The following is a 14,363-nucleotide window of genomic DNA, read 5'->3' as shown; positions in this document are numbered from 1 at the left end:
CACCAGGGCAGCCCGTCCGTCATCGGTGACCGAAGAAGGCGATGCGGCGGTGCAGGAGGGCTCCTTCCCTCTCTCTCCTTCCCTCTTTCTCCTTCCCTCTCTTCTCTTTCTTTTCTTTTTTATCCCTTCTTCCCATCCCTGAGCTGCTGTGGGGGGGTTTGGGGACCCGTCTCAGCGCTCCGGGGACCTGGCGGTGATGGGGCTGGGGATGCTGGCCTGGGGGTTTTCTCTGCAAAAAAAGAGAAAAGGTGCAAAGGTGCTGGACCAGAGAGGTTGCCCCGCTGGAGGGCAGAAGGGGGGACACGGGAGGGGGGTGTCTGGTGGGCAGAGGATGCTGGCAGGAGGTGGGCGCAAAGCCCGGGGCTCGCAGGGTGCAGGAGGGGAACATTTAGGGGGGTCAAGCCCAAAGGCCCGAGGAGCGGTTTCGTGGGGCCGCGGCGGTGGGCAGGGGCTGGGACTGGGTCTGGCAGGGAGGGAGAAGCTGGGTGCAGAGTGAGGGTGGGTGGGAGCTGGGGGTGGCCCTTGTGCTGGAGTCACCTGCAGAGATATCCCCTGGGAGGGGGGTGACAGCCACGCCAAGCCACCCCTGGGAGCACGGCCAGCCCTGGCACGGTCCCCACCGCGAAACAACCCCCATGTACCCCAGGCACTGCCGGGGAACCACAGGGATGGAACAGGATTTTGTGATGCTGCATCCATTTTGCCTTTGAAGTCAGCTCCAGCCCAAAGTCACTTCCAGGTCCCCCAGAGTCACCCTAAAACTAAGCACAGCAACTCACACAAGCGAAGGTAACGCCGTTTTGTGCAGGCTGCCAGCTGAGGTGATGGACAGGGAAGGTCCTGAGCCCGGAGACTGATGTCCTGGAGGAGACCTTAGCACCAGCTATGGATCCAAAATATTACCACAGCCCAGTGGAACATCTCATGGCAATGAATCCCCCACCTCCGCGTTTCGTTCCACCATTTAGAGGGACCGTGAAGCCAGCGCTCCCCGTGCTGCCGTCCTGACCCCCCTTCTGCCCTGGGACCGTGATGGATTCTAGGTCTCAATAAGGAAAAGGAATATTTTGGCCATTCCAGGGCTTTGCTGACCCCAAGATGTGTCTCTAGTGGGACATCCACGGCAAGACCCCCTTTCCTGAGGACAGGAGGCCTGATGGGTCATGTACCCGCTGCTGGGCAGTTTTCGGGTGGCTGCGGCGCTGGGGAGGATCTCCCGGGTCGCAGTGGTGTATGTCTGAGTTCAGGGACTTGAGCTGGTGTTCAGCTCACAGGAGCAGCCACCCATCCTTTGTCTTCGCCAAGTCCTCGCCGTGGTCGGGTTCCCCTTAACAGGCGGTAATTAGCGGTGCCATTGCTCGACAGGCAAACGGGGCATCGTGGCCCGCTTCACACTACCCCATTTCCAATTAACATGCAAAATGTCACGACCTGCCTGCTTTCACCCGCGCCTGCCGATTCCTGCGAAGCCCGTTCGTTGGGGCCGGGGTGAGCGACATCGCTGGATGCTGCTGGTGCGGCAGGAGGGCAGGAGGCTCCACCGGCTCCGCTTATTGCCACGGGGCAGAGCCCTGACACACAGCGCTCGGCAAGGGCCCGGGGAGGTGGCATTTTGGAGGTGGGAACAGTTTTTGGCTACAAGACCCAAGCGAGGATCCCTGGCAGGCTGTAACGGTGCCGCATCCGCTCGGATTCAGCCCTATCCCAGCAGCGGGTCGTGGTCTCACCGGCTGATGCCGTGCAAGGAGAGAGAAGGATTTGGAGGTGGCCACTGGCCAAGGGCTCTCTTGCCCTTGCGTGAAGCAGGAATTGCCCATAGAAACTGGAGGGAATGGGGTGTTTGACGCAAGGATTAATTCCCTGCCCTTAGGAATCACTGGGGATCTGCACCGTGTTGTAGGGGTCAGGTAAACAGCCCAGACTGCGGGGTGGGGGTGGGGAGGGGGGCAGATGGCAAAAGTGCTGCTGTTATGGGGGCAGAGGGGCAGAAATGAAGGCAGGAAAAGAAAAATCACACTGCGAGCCTCCGAGATGTTCACGTGGAGTATTATCCGCGCTCTTCCAGGTTTGTTACTCGCCTGCTCCCACGCTGGAGCTGGCAATGACGGCAGCCTCCCGTGCCCGTGGGGCTTTGCGAGGAGGGGGGGATCTGCCGAGAAAGGTCTCGCCGGGCGGGAGCAGAGCCTCCCGCAGCCCTGACGGTGAACCCCGGGGTTGCAGAGGGCAGCGGGCTCTGCCCTCGCGCTGGCAGGAGAGCGGTGTACGCAGCCGCAGCTCCCGGGCACGGGGATGCACGGCATCCAGCTCCTTGCAGCCCAGAGCTGTAATCTCCCTGCTTTTAGGGAATTTTAAGTGACCTACTTGCAGCAGGAGTTGCATAATGGACTGGCGAATATATATAAAAAAGGCTGAAGGTTTCACCAATGCTCAGTTTGGTTTGTATAGAAGAAGTCTTGCCCAGCAGCCGTTGACCCATGCAGAGCTCTGGCCTTCACCCGCGTTTTCTTTGCCTTCCAGAGTCGCCTCCCGGGCATCAAGGTGAAATACCTGCTGGTGGTGTGGCTGGGCATCTTCGTGGGCAGCTGGGTGGCGTACATGCATTACTCCTCCTACTCCGAGCTCTGCCGCGGCCACGTCTGCCGGATGATAATCGTGAGTGGTGGCCAGCAGCCCCTCGCAGCTGCGCTGGTCCCGGTTTGGGGTGAGACCCCCATTTCCAGCCCCCTCCCCGAGCTCTGTGCGGTGCTTTGCGGCCGTGCGGGCAACGCCGGGGCAGCATCCTCCACGAGAGCTGCACCGAGGAGCTCTCCCGCCAGCTGCTTCCCCGGCACCGTCCCCCAGCATCACGCGGAGCTCAGCGCGGGAGAGGTGACCTTATCCCGCCAGGGCGACGGCGAAACAATTTAATGAGATGTCGGAGGGAAGCGGGCCAGGGCAGGCCAGGCAGACGCGGGCAGATTAATGTCCGTGGAGGTGAAGCTGCAATGTCAGCGCAGGGACAGGGAGAGCATCGCGCCAGCCCCCCCCACCCCGGAGCTCCGCAGGGATGGAGAAAACAGGGGAGCAGCCGGTCCGTGGGTACCTCTCGGCAGCTGCTGGCGTGCCCTAAAGAAAGCACCAGCCTGCACGGAGAGCAGACCCCTCACGGGAGCTTGGCTCGATGTGTTTTGCCTCTGCTTGGTGTTTGCAGTGGGGTGCAGCCGACTCCCCACAGCATCCTCGGGTCCGGCAGCCGAGCGGGGCCCCCCCGGGACTGCTGTGGCTGCCCCACGGCAGGGGAGCAGGTCGCCCAGGCGAGGAGGGGGGATGCCAAGCTCTGGCTGAAAACGACTCGTTCATCAATCCCTCAGCAGAGAAGGGAGGCAGGAATTGCCATAACAACAGCGACGATCGTTTAATTTGATTTTCTGCATGACTCTGGCCACGGGGTCTCGGGCGCTAATTCCTGCTCTGAGCTCGGGGTTTAAGACGCCGTGTCTGGCCGTGTCCCCTGTGAGCAGGTCCAAGGGTTAATTCCCATCCATGTCTGGGGAGGGGGTTGGAAAGAGGGAAAAGATGCAGTGAATTTCTGCAGCTCCTGTTTCCAGCCCTGAGGCTGCTGTGCTCTCGCTGTGAAAGCTGCAGAGCTGCCGCCTCTCCTGCCCCCCCCAGGATGGATGCCTCCAGCTCCCGACCCACCGAGCTGCCCCGGCTTGCGGATCAGTGCCACCCTCCCCGTCCCTGTCCCCGCCACCCCCCCACCCCCACGCTGCCCTCTCCCCCAGCCCTGGCAGCTCCCCGAACCCCTAGGGTTCCAGCAGGAGCACATCCCCTTCGGTCCCTCCAAGCAGCACCGGGGGGGTCCCCGCCAGCCCGGTCCCACATCGCCCAAGGCACCCAGCCACCCCAAAGGGCCCTCCCTGCCCGCAGCCCGGAGCTCTGCCCGCAGCTTGGCCAGCGCTCGGCCCCGGGTACACCCACACACTGCTCTCCCCCACATCTCCCCCGTTAAAGTCCCTGATTTGGGGTCAGTAGAAATATTTGGGTCTCGGAGCGGAGGTTTTGGGCTGGGATTTCTTTGGAAGACACAGAGCGGGGAGTCTGGGGGTGCTGGGAGGGTCTGGACTCTGAGCAATGGGCACTGCCCCTCTCCCGGACACCCTGAACTGGCCGACGTGGCTGCCACGATGCAGACATCACCCGAAGCCACCTGCCCACCCTGCGGCACCGCCGGGGTCCCCCGTGGCTGGTGGCACCTCGCAAGGCTGCCAAACCCCCGGCCAGAGTGGTGTCGGGGTGGTGACCCTGAGCAGCCCCTCTGTGCTCGAGAACCTCAAAATCCCAGGAAAGAAGGAAATTGTGGGCAATCGGAGGCACTGTTCTTGCCTCCAAACAGCCCGCGTGGCTTTGCAGTCCGATGTGCCTCTTTCAAGGGGTGTTTTTCTCTCGTATGAGAGACTCACGTGAACTCGGAGGCAATGGGCTCACCGGGGACGCGATGGCGTTGATGATGCCGTCGGGTACACACAGTAAATTGAAAAAACCCCAAAGTGCGCCAGCCCTGCTGCAGGAAAGGGGGTGAGGAGTGCGATGGGCGCAGAGCTTGTGGCAGCACGGGAGGCTGTGGGGGCTCACATGCCCCCAGCTCACGTGTTTGGGGTGCCCTGGATCACGAGCTGTGGGACTGAGCCTGGATCCGTCAGACCTGAGCAACCTGGGCTGGTGGGAGGTGTCCCTGCCCAGGGCAGGGGGGTTGGAACTAGGTGATCTTCAAGGTCCCTTCCAACCTAAACCATTCTCTGATGATTCTATGACTTTGGGAGACCATGGAGATGCCCCCACTGAGCTCCTCTCTCTGCTTTCCCCTCCCCAGTGTGACCAGTACAAGAAAGGAATCATTTCTGGCTCCACGTGCAAAGACCTGTGTGAGGAGCGCAGCCTCCTCTTCCAGCACTGTCTCTCCTCCTCTCCCACCCAGCAGGTAGGTCTCTGCCCGCCGGGGACACCACTGCACGGCAGGGGACGGGTGCGAGCATCAAACCCGGGAAATGTCCTCCTCCACCCACCCGCACGTCTGCTCCTCACCCCATCCCCAGTACCCGTTCAATTCAAACCCCAAACCAGTCCTCTGCACTTGTGGTTTTCCTCCTGTCTCTGCCGTGTCCCCTCTCCGTTGCTGTAGGTTTACAGCGGGCTCTGGAGGGAGCGGGAGGTGATCATCAAATGCGGCATCGAAGAAGCCTTGAGGGCGGACAGCCACCCAGACTCCGTGCCCAGGAGGGACGTGGTCCTCTTTGACAAACCCACACGAGGAACATCGATGGATGAGTTCAAAGAAATGCTCCTCAACTTCCTGAAGGTCAGTGCGGAGAGTCCCTCCGGCATCTTGGTGGGCCCGGGATGCCCCTTGCAAGTCAGGAAAACTCAATGTGTCTGTCTTTCCCTTTAAACCGGAGCTCCTCTGGGCCACACTCCCCCATCAGCTGCTGGGAGCCGGGCAGAGCTCCTCACCCTCACCGCAGAGCCAGGACAAACCTCCATTCCCACCCAGGAATGTTTATTTGCGAGGTTGGTGTAGCAGCAGCCCTGGAGGCCGCTGTACCGCGGCTGCGGGTGGCATCTGCACCGGGCAGAGCTAATCCCCATGCCCAGGGTGGCCCTGGCAGTGCTGGCACCGCTGCGGCCGTCACCCCTGTGCAGGGCTTCTGCTGCCGCGGTGGGACCGCAGCACTGCCCGGCTTTGCTCTGAAAAGCCTGCTCCCCTCTGGGCCAGGGCTGGTAAAATTCTGCTGGAGCTGAATCCTTCCAACCGTAGGCAATGGTACGGCGCCGGGTTTGCTGGGGCACGGTGGCCGGTTCCTCCTCTCCCCAGCTCAGTCCTTTCCTTCCCCACCTCAGTTCTGTGATACGAAGCCCAAACACAGAGAGCCGTGAGGGTCTGATACCGCTTCTCGTTCTGTTTGCAGTCCAACCTGGGAGATCAGCCTTCTCTTGCAGCCTTGGTGGGGCGGATCATCGCCATGGCAGACGTGAACCGGGATGGGAAAGTGTCTTTAGCAGAGGCCAAATCCATCTGGGCGCTTCTTCAGCTCAATGAGTTTCTTCTCATGCTCTCCTTGCACGAGAAAGAGCACACTTCCAAACTGCTGGGGCACTGCGGGGACCTCTACGTCACCGAGAAGATCCCCCACACCTCTCTCTACGGAGTGGATGTCCCCCCCTTCCTCCAGTCGCTGCTGCCTTCGGTCGTCCACCAAATCATCCACCAGTGGTTTGCGCCGGCGTGGCCCCGGCGGGCAAAGATCGCCATCGGCCTTCTGGAGTTCGTGGAGGAGATATTCCACGGGACCTACGGGAACTTCTACATCTGCGAGACCAGCTTTAAGAACGTGGGCTACAACGACAAATACGACTTCAAAATGGTCAACCTGAGGAAAGTGGCCACGGAGATGACAATCAGAGGTTTCCTCAAGGGACGTCACTGTGAGCAGAACGTGGACTGCACCTACGGGAAGGACTGTATGGCGACATGTGACAAACTCATGAAGCAGTGCAAAAGCGACGTGGTGCAGCCCAACCTGGCCAAGGTGTGCGGGTTGCTGCAGGACTACCTCCTGTACGGAGCGCCGCTGGAGCTGAAAGAGGAGCTGCAGAAACAGCTCCGAACTTGCATGACCCTCAGCGGCCTGGCCAGCCAGATGGAAGTGCACCACTCCCTCGTGCTCAACAACCTCAAGACTTTGCTCTGGAAGAAGATTTCAAACACCAAATATTCCTAAGGGGGGAAGCACAGCCCCGGAGTTTAGAATCTGCAGTCTTGGAGTAAAAGGCCAAGGGTTGAAGGTCTGTTTCTCCCGTCTTCTCTTGCCCCAGGAAAAATCCACCCTGCAGAAGGGGAGTTCAGCAGAGCTGCGGCCCCTTCTCCTTCATGGAAAACCGAGCGTCATGACTTCCACCGCCCAGCGGGATCATCGCTACAGTCGGCAGGAGCGTGCCGCGGAGCTGGGACACCGGGAGCCGGGCTGAACAGGCTTGGGGGGGGAAGAAGATGACAGGGAAGGCGCTAAGGAAGCGGAGCCCAGCTGGACGCACCTGACTGTTTCTTGATTAAGAGGCAAGCGGCGCCGAGAGATGGGAATGAATCATTCATGCTGTACTTGTCACATCTTCTTTTGATGAACGTCTCTGATGTAAATAAATAGCTTTTACGTGAATCACACCAGTACATCAATGGTGAAACAGCAGCCTTTTAAGTACCAGCTTGCTTGTGATCTAAAAAGGAGAAAAAGGTAGATTTCCCTATTCAAAAAGTCTCTCCTTAAGTGTCTGAGTCACCCGCCATCAGATCCAGCTGTACCTTAGGAAGCGGATAAGCTCTCCTTTCCACAGCGGAGAATCCTGGCAATTCTTTCATAGCTTTTTTTTAAGTGCCTGACCCCAGACAGCGACGCGATGGTTTGTGTGAGGCTCCCACCCGGCTGCTCCTGCCCGCAGCCCGACATCGGCAGCGCCGGTCAGTCCCTCAGGCCAGTCCCTCTCACGTGTCGCTTTGGAAGCATCTAAGGCCAAGGACAGCTTAAAGGAAAAGAGCTAAACGTGAACGGTTCCGATGGGTTAACGTACGTGCTCCGTGTGTTACTGCCGGCAACGCTCAGAGCAGGGATAAGCCAACCTCTTGGTTTAATTCTCCTAAAACCAAGCTGGGCTTGCACTGCACAAGTTAAAGATTAATACCAGAATAATCCAATGCTTCTCTCTCTCGTTATTAAAATGAATTTCCAGGCAAGCTTTCAGCAGGTTTCAAGACATTTATTTGGCTGTGTCAATACTACCAGGTCTCTAACTACAGCCTGTTTCCTTTAAATCCTCAATTTTTAAAACTACGGGTAGAGAGGAAGAATTTATGTAAACTCCCCCGAGCTCGCTCTGTTCCCAGCACAACGGCAGCGATGCTGAGGGACCGTACGCCGGTGCTCTCGCCAACAATTGCTTAGTGGAGTGTATATCTGAAGTACAATCACCGAGGGGAAAAAAAAAAAAAAAAAAAAAAAAAAAGAGACATCTGACAGTATATATAACCTGTGAAGGCAATCGGTAGCGTCGCGGCTGCAAATTTATGAGCCCTTTGGAGCAGAGATATCAGTATTTCCTTCTGTTAGTTCTATAGGATCATCATTACCTCTCACTATTATTTATAGAGGAAATGTTTCAGTGTCAACAGTGCTCTAAATCCAGCACGGAGCCAGCGTAGCTCGCTCCCCGCCAGAGTCGGCTTCCCAGCGGAATTCATCCACGGGAAGGGTGAGCATTTTTAAGGTTTCTGCGTTTGAAGGGTGGCAAGTTCCTCAGCTCCGCGGAGTCACCCTCCGTCCTGTACGAGCACTGGGAAGCTCCAGGCCCTGCACTGGGGCGTGCCGATGCAGGTTCACCTGTTTGGAGGGCGAAGGCGAGGACTGGAATTCCGTCAGGAGGTCCCCCGCAGCCACCCCAGCTCCTCCGCGATTGTCCTGCATTCCCATGGCAACCAGCGCCACCGACAAATTAATTTTCTTCTGCTATTAGAAAAAGGAACCTAACAACCGTGCCAAATCCTCTCCTCAGGTTTTCAGGAAAGCCATTTTTCACCCTCCCCTCTCTGTAATTTACTAGTAAATTTTGTCCAGATAAGCATCATTCCCACTGCAGTTAATCCCCACTGCTCCCTGTCCCCAAAGCAGTATTAGATAAAGCAGCGGGTCAGCACCCAGAAGAGAGGCAAACCACTGTGTTCCGTGCTTATCCTCATAATCTTAAATATCAGAATCTCTTTGAGCATTTATGATGAAGTTCAAGGAGAAAGACAGCCCTGTATTTTAAAGAACTAGCCAAGAGAGCTTTGTTCAAATAAAGACACTTCAGACAAGAACTGTCACATTCCTGTGTTACTGATCCGCACACCCCCGTAGCAGCAGCGGACACTCACAGGAATCACTTATGACTCACACACCCCAAGAGCACCGAGTTTTGTTCACCACTAATAAAAAGCACAAGTGTTTTCAGACACGTGCTTACGGTTTACAAGCTACACTACAATATGGGAGAAAAATTACTAAAGGCAAAGCTGTTTTCCGCTCCTGCCTTCTCCAGATTTCCCACATTAGCTGGAAAAAAAGGAAAAGCCAGAACACAAAGACTGACAATCTGATCTCACCAGACGCTGCTGCTTCAGCAGCATAGTAGATTTGTGCCCCAAGGGGATGGAGGTAAGCAGCAAGACTTCAACCGTTCATTGTTTAAACTAAAAAAACCATCTCGGTCCTCATCTCCACAAATAAAAGTCTTAATTGCTAGAATGGTTAAAAATTAGTATTACTTGGGGTGCCACAAAATACAAAAGCATAATCATTTCAGACTTATTATAGGTAGCATCTTTATATATATATATATTTTTTTTTTTTAATCCTTAGCCATGTAGAGAAAACATTGATTGAAACAGCCGTGCTTTAGAATATGGCTGTGAAAACAGCATATGAGCGGAGCTGGCTGGGAGAAGGGCGGGATTACAGCTCTTACGGCTGCTCAACATTAGTACAGGAAGAGCTGAATGGACACTTGGAGCACAACAGCTATAATTTTCTTTAAAATGACATTTGAGTACACAGGTCGCAGCAAACATTCAGAACCACATGTGTGCTTTGCCTGGCTGCGGGTGTGCTTGGAAAAGATAAAAGTTTAGGAATTTCCAAACGCAGACACTGGTAACCATTTCTTCTGCTGTAGCCAGGTTTGCCAGACAGCCGAAAGCTCACGGCACAATCTGCAAATAAGAAAAGGCCCAGGACGTTAGACGACAACTCCAAATAAATACAGCCAGCAAAAGTTAGCAATAGATGTCAATCCTAAGCAGCTAATTAATCCAGACCATCCAGACTCCCGCTCTTCGCTATCTGAGCTAGGCACGGCAGCTAGTCGGGGCACAGAATTGCTTCTAATTTCAGAGGCGACACTTTCAGCTAATGGCATGATGAATGACATCAGGTTTGTCTTGGGACTGACCAAAGATTTTTCATATCCCACAGCAAAAAAAGAAAAAGCTTCATTAAAATGAAACCAAATTTTAGGGAAGTCATAGCTGGACTCAGCTATCATGATTCACAGGGGAACCTCAGAGAGCAATTTGCTTCAGACCAGAACCACAGAACACCTGAACCGGCACTGGCTGTCCTCACCGCAGTCAGTGGAAGCAGAGTGCCTGCAAACTTCACAGCACGAGAGCCGGAGCCGGCTCTTGGTTACTCTTTCACTCTTGGGTTCCCTAAAAATCAAAGGTGAGTTTGCCAACCTCAGTGCAGAGGCAAACGCCAAGAAAGAAAAGCTGGGCTTATTCCTGCATTCAAAGCCACAATATAAACCAGTCCTAAATGGTGATGGGCTAAGTTAATGTGCAGAAAGATTTTTAATTTCTCTCAAAATCACTTTAATACAAAATATTAATCTTTTCCACAGCTGAGAGCTGGGTAATTCCTTCAGTAAAGCAATATTCATAGCCTGGGATTGCCGCTCAGTCTTGGGAAGATGGTTATCAGGAAATGCTATTAGGAAAATTTTAATATCTGTCCTATGGCTCACACAGTAAAGTTCTAGAGAGCGCCTCATTAGGCACTCACTACCCCTACAGGACCCTTGATGCAAGTAAAGTCTGATGAAAAAACTCAAATACGCATTTCTGGGTTAAAAGAAGTCAGGAATTTAAATGGAAGAGTCACATCTTAAGGCATGCCTCTTTGCATAACCATATCCCCAACAACCTTATTAGCATTCTTTTCCAAAGCCAATGCTGGTAGGCAGTGACTTTTCCCAATTAAATGGCTCATTTTGCAGCCAGCAGCTACCCGCTTGGTTAATGGCACCTTTGGCCCTCATAATGCCCATTTAATGAGGACATTTTCCACCATTCAGCACTGCCAGATTTTGTCGAGCTGTTAGTCACTGCAAAGCCTCTTAGTTTCACAATACTATCTGTGTGTATCCAGAGCTTCTCTCACCACTTGTTTCAGTAACAGCAGCACAGCAGAGGCTCATGCACACCACATCACCCAAAAAAGGACAGTGACACACCGAGCTATTCGGGTATGTTGGTACGGGCGCTCCCTGGCAGCTCTCCGCCTCGGAGGCGAGGTTCCTTCATCATCACGCTAGCACATAAACACAGCAGAAACCAACTTAAAAAGTCACGTTGTGCTCAATTATATTTTGGGGGTTTTTTTTGCCTGCTGTGTTACCAGCTAGAACATGATGCTCAAGGAAGCTAGACTGTGTCTTGGGAAACAGGGCAAAGCATTCCACTACTGCACCTACTGAAAGCCAGAATACTTCAGTTTTTAGCATTTTTTTTGTTTCTTGGATTACTGAAATCAATCTTTTTTTATTTTTCTTCATTATGCCTAAGACACAAACTCATTATCTTGCACATCTGTGACACAAACATTTTTTTCTGTAGCATTCTGTATCAGACTGCAGTAGTACCACAGCCTGCTGATACGCTCAGGCACCCCAACACACATAAAAGTGTACACTCTCGACAAAAGTCTTGTTCTGACTGACAGCTGCCCTTAAACGGGTGCACTTTCGGAGCTGAGAAAGGCAGTTTGAGGAAGGGAAATAAAAAAAAATTAACCAGAAGAGTGTTTTAAGATTGCTTACAAAAACTACTGCATTAGCAAAATAGAGGAATCTGAAAGTGCTCCACCTAAAGTAAATGTTTGTCAGTAAAAAAGACAAAAAAATACTGAATTTTAAGTTCTTTCTGCAAGTATACACTAGTAGCGTTTTTAATTTTACTTTTTTTATTAAATTTGTCCCTGTCCCACACGAAGTCAGAAGGGATAAGACGTACCAATCCAAGGACTTCTACTCAGACAATGACTGTTTTGGTAACATTGAGGTTTCCAATGTTTCCAAGAAATGACTAATACCTACCTTCAACGTTTGAAGCAAGTTTTCCAGAACTCAGTCCTGTTCTCAAAAGTAACTGTAAGAAGGAAAAAGATCTTCAGTTTGGGGTTTTTGGGGGTGGTTTGTTTAGTTGGTTTTTTCTCTCCCCTTTCCCCCCGTCAGCATGATAACACTGCGTTTCAGAAGACTGCAGATTGCACCTTCTGGTCCAACTTACTCAGCACCCTTAGAAGTCGAGATGTTGTTGGCTGAGTGTTTTATTAATGCTGGGAATAGGGTGCAATTTTCTCCATATGCTAAATCCACACCCAATTGTTTCTATATATATAAAAAAAGAATAAGAATAGAGCTGTCACTTCTATTTGTCCTTGTGAAAAGAAAAAAAAAAAAAAAAAAAGGAAGGACCTTCCCCTGATGCAGTTAAAATTGGCATCATTTTAACTGCTTTTTAAAGGAAATTTGCTCTACCTTCCACCAATTCTCTGGAGAAAGAGGTACACGTGGAAACAATGTCAAGCTACTCATCTCTGAGCAGTTACAAGTTTCAGGGACAGGAAACCCCTTCATCTCTGACCCTCAATGATTAATATGTCAGGAGAGCAAATCTCCAGGGACTCAGGACTATTAGAATAAATACTGGAGTTTGCCATCCCTCTGTAACAATAATAAAAGATACGATAGGCAAGAAATCTGGATTAGGTTTTAACATAGCATGTTAGTGCAACATAGAAGTTTTACTTCTAAAATGTAGACCACGATGGCAGAAAAGTCAGTCGTATCTCTTATCTGTCACATCAACAAGGTATTCATTAAGAGAGTGACTGTCATACTGAAGGACAGGGCTAGCTTCTGTTCCCCGTCCCTCCACAGCTGTCCATCCTTCACGATTTAAGACTAACATTAAAGAAAACAAACAAAAACAGGAAAACCAAGAAACAATTGTCAGGTTGTTCATCATTCCTGAGTGCCCACAGGTTTCAGAGCACTAGCAAAGACATAGCCTTTTCCTCTCTGCCACCTAATGACACAAACATGGCACTACAGCCACATCTGCAACACGAGCTGGGGCATGGAGCTATTCAACAGGGGAACCTGCATCCACTGCTGCTCACCTCCGGTCTCGGAGAAGACCTCCTGCGTCCGCCACGTCACACAGCTTTCTCTGAAAAAGAAGTGGAAAAATATATACAGCATTTATTTTACATATTTAGACACGCTTCAAAGCCTGGTTATATGGTTACTGTTTCGTTGATGACAGAAATTTGAAAGGCCCAGTAAAAGAGGGAAACTAAAGAAATAAATGCACAGCACAGGCACATTTTTACTCTCAGATAGGAAAAGGGTCGGGGCTGCCAGCATGCGACTCCCAGGACATGCGCCCAGTGATGTCACCAACTTGCCACGCGGCTTTACACAGATCACTTCGACTCATTCTTCTGTAATACCAGTCTACATACCAACAGGATCCTACCGTTTGCAAGGCTAAATAATGAGAAAGCCACACACAGCCTTCCTGCTGCAAATCCACTACAGGTCAAACGGGACATCTTTCTATTCTGTTACACACAGATCTCGCATGTAAGGCAATTAAAAAAAAATAGGGAAGGCTTTTGTTTCTCACAAGTGTCCATTTAACCAGCCTATTTAAATAATGTCAGGCTATCAATCACTCTGAGTGCTCACGGGTTGCAGAACAAACGAGCGTAGAACATAGCCTGTCTCTCTCTGCCACCTAATGACACAAAGATGCCACAGCAGCCACCTTTGCAACGCCTGTGGCAGGTTGAATAAAAACAATACCCACAAAGACCGAAAAAGGTGAATTACAGGTATTTGTAAGAACGAGATTATATTATCTGCCCAAAAAGTAGTATTAAAGGTATTTGGTACCAAGTGTAGATACTACACATAACACACCACTTTGAGAGTAAACAAGATTGCTGGAACTTAATTGGACAGTCTTTGCGTTAAGCACCACTTACCCTTGATTTTTAAAAGGCATGCAATCTTTTTCACTCCACCCTTTGTCTTCTGCCAGGCTGAAAAGACAAAAAAGAGAGAAGACTTCAGTTAATCACAAGTGTTTAGCTGCCCAAATAACAACTTGCTTTGCGAACTGCACCATTTAACAGAAAACCAGAAGATTAAAACTTTCTTTTTAAATATCGTTTGCTGTATAGATTCCCTTGAAAAGGTCGTAGCCCTCAATTTTCTCCCCTCCTTCAATGGGATCACAGCCGTATTTACCTTGCGCTCCTATACACCAGTTTATACCGTACCGGATCTACACACTGAAGGCAGCAGTGCCCGCAGCTAACGGCACCGGACGGGCCCCGGGGACCCGCGGGTCCCCTCCCGGCCACACGGGACACGTTTTGCCCGTCTGAGGCCCAGGAAGCTGGGGAGGGGGAGCAGGCAGCACCGGGGGTTAAAGCCCAATTTTCCTGGGG

The 14,363-nt window shown here is 52.2% G+C and overlaps 1 protein-coding gene across 1 annotated transcript in view; it reads left to right on the top strand.

Moving 5' to 3' along the window:
- FAM69B (family with sequence similarity 69, member B) overlaps positions 1 to 6,859 on the top strand; it is a 19,149-nt gene extending 12,290 nt beyond the window's left edge. The window contains exons 2-5 of the mRNA XM_009892328.1: positions 2,481 to 2,652; positions 4,853 to 4,960; positions 5,162 to 5,338; positions 5,946 to 6,859. Of these exons, the coding sequence (XP_009890630.1) occupies positions 2,481 to 2,652; positions 4,853 to 4,960; positions 5,162 to 5,338; positions 5,946 to 6,758 (1,270 nt within the window). The 3' untranslated portion in view covers positions 6,759 to 6,859. The remainder of the gene's footprint in view (positions 1 to 2,480; positions 2,653 to 4,852; positions 4,961 to 5,161; positions 5,339 to 5,945) is intronic.
- Positions 6,860 to 14,363: the final 7,504 nt, after the last annotated feature.

This window comes from Charadrius vociferus, unplaced genomic scaffold (assembly GCF_000708025.1).
Source record: "Charadrius vociferus isolate BGI_N301 unplaced genomic scaffold, ASM70802v2 scaffold549, whole genome shotgun sequence".
In the NCBI taxonomy this organism is placed as follows: domain Eukaryota; kingdom Metazoa; phylum Chordata; class Aves; order Charadriiformes; family Charadriidae; genus Charadrius; species Charadrius vociferus.
This window is presented reverse-complemented; position numbering and strand designations above follow the sequence as displayed.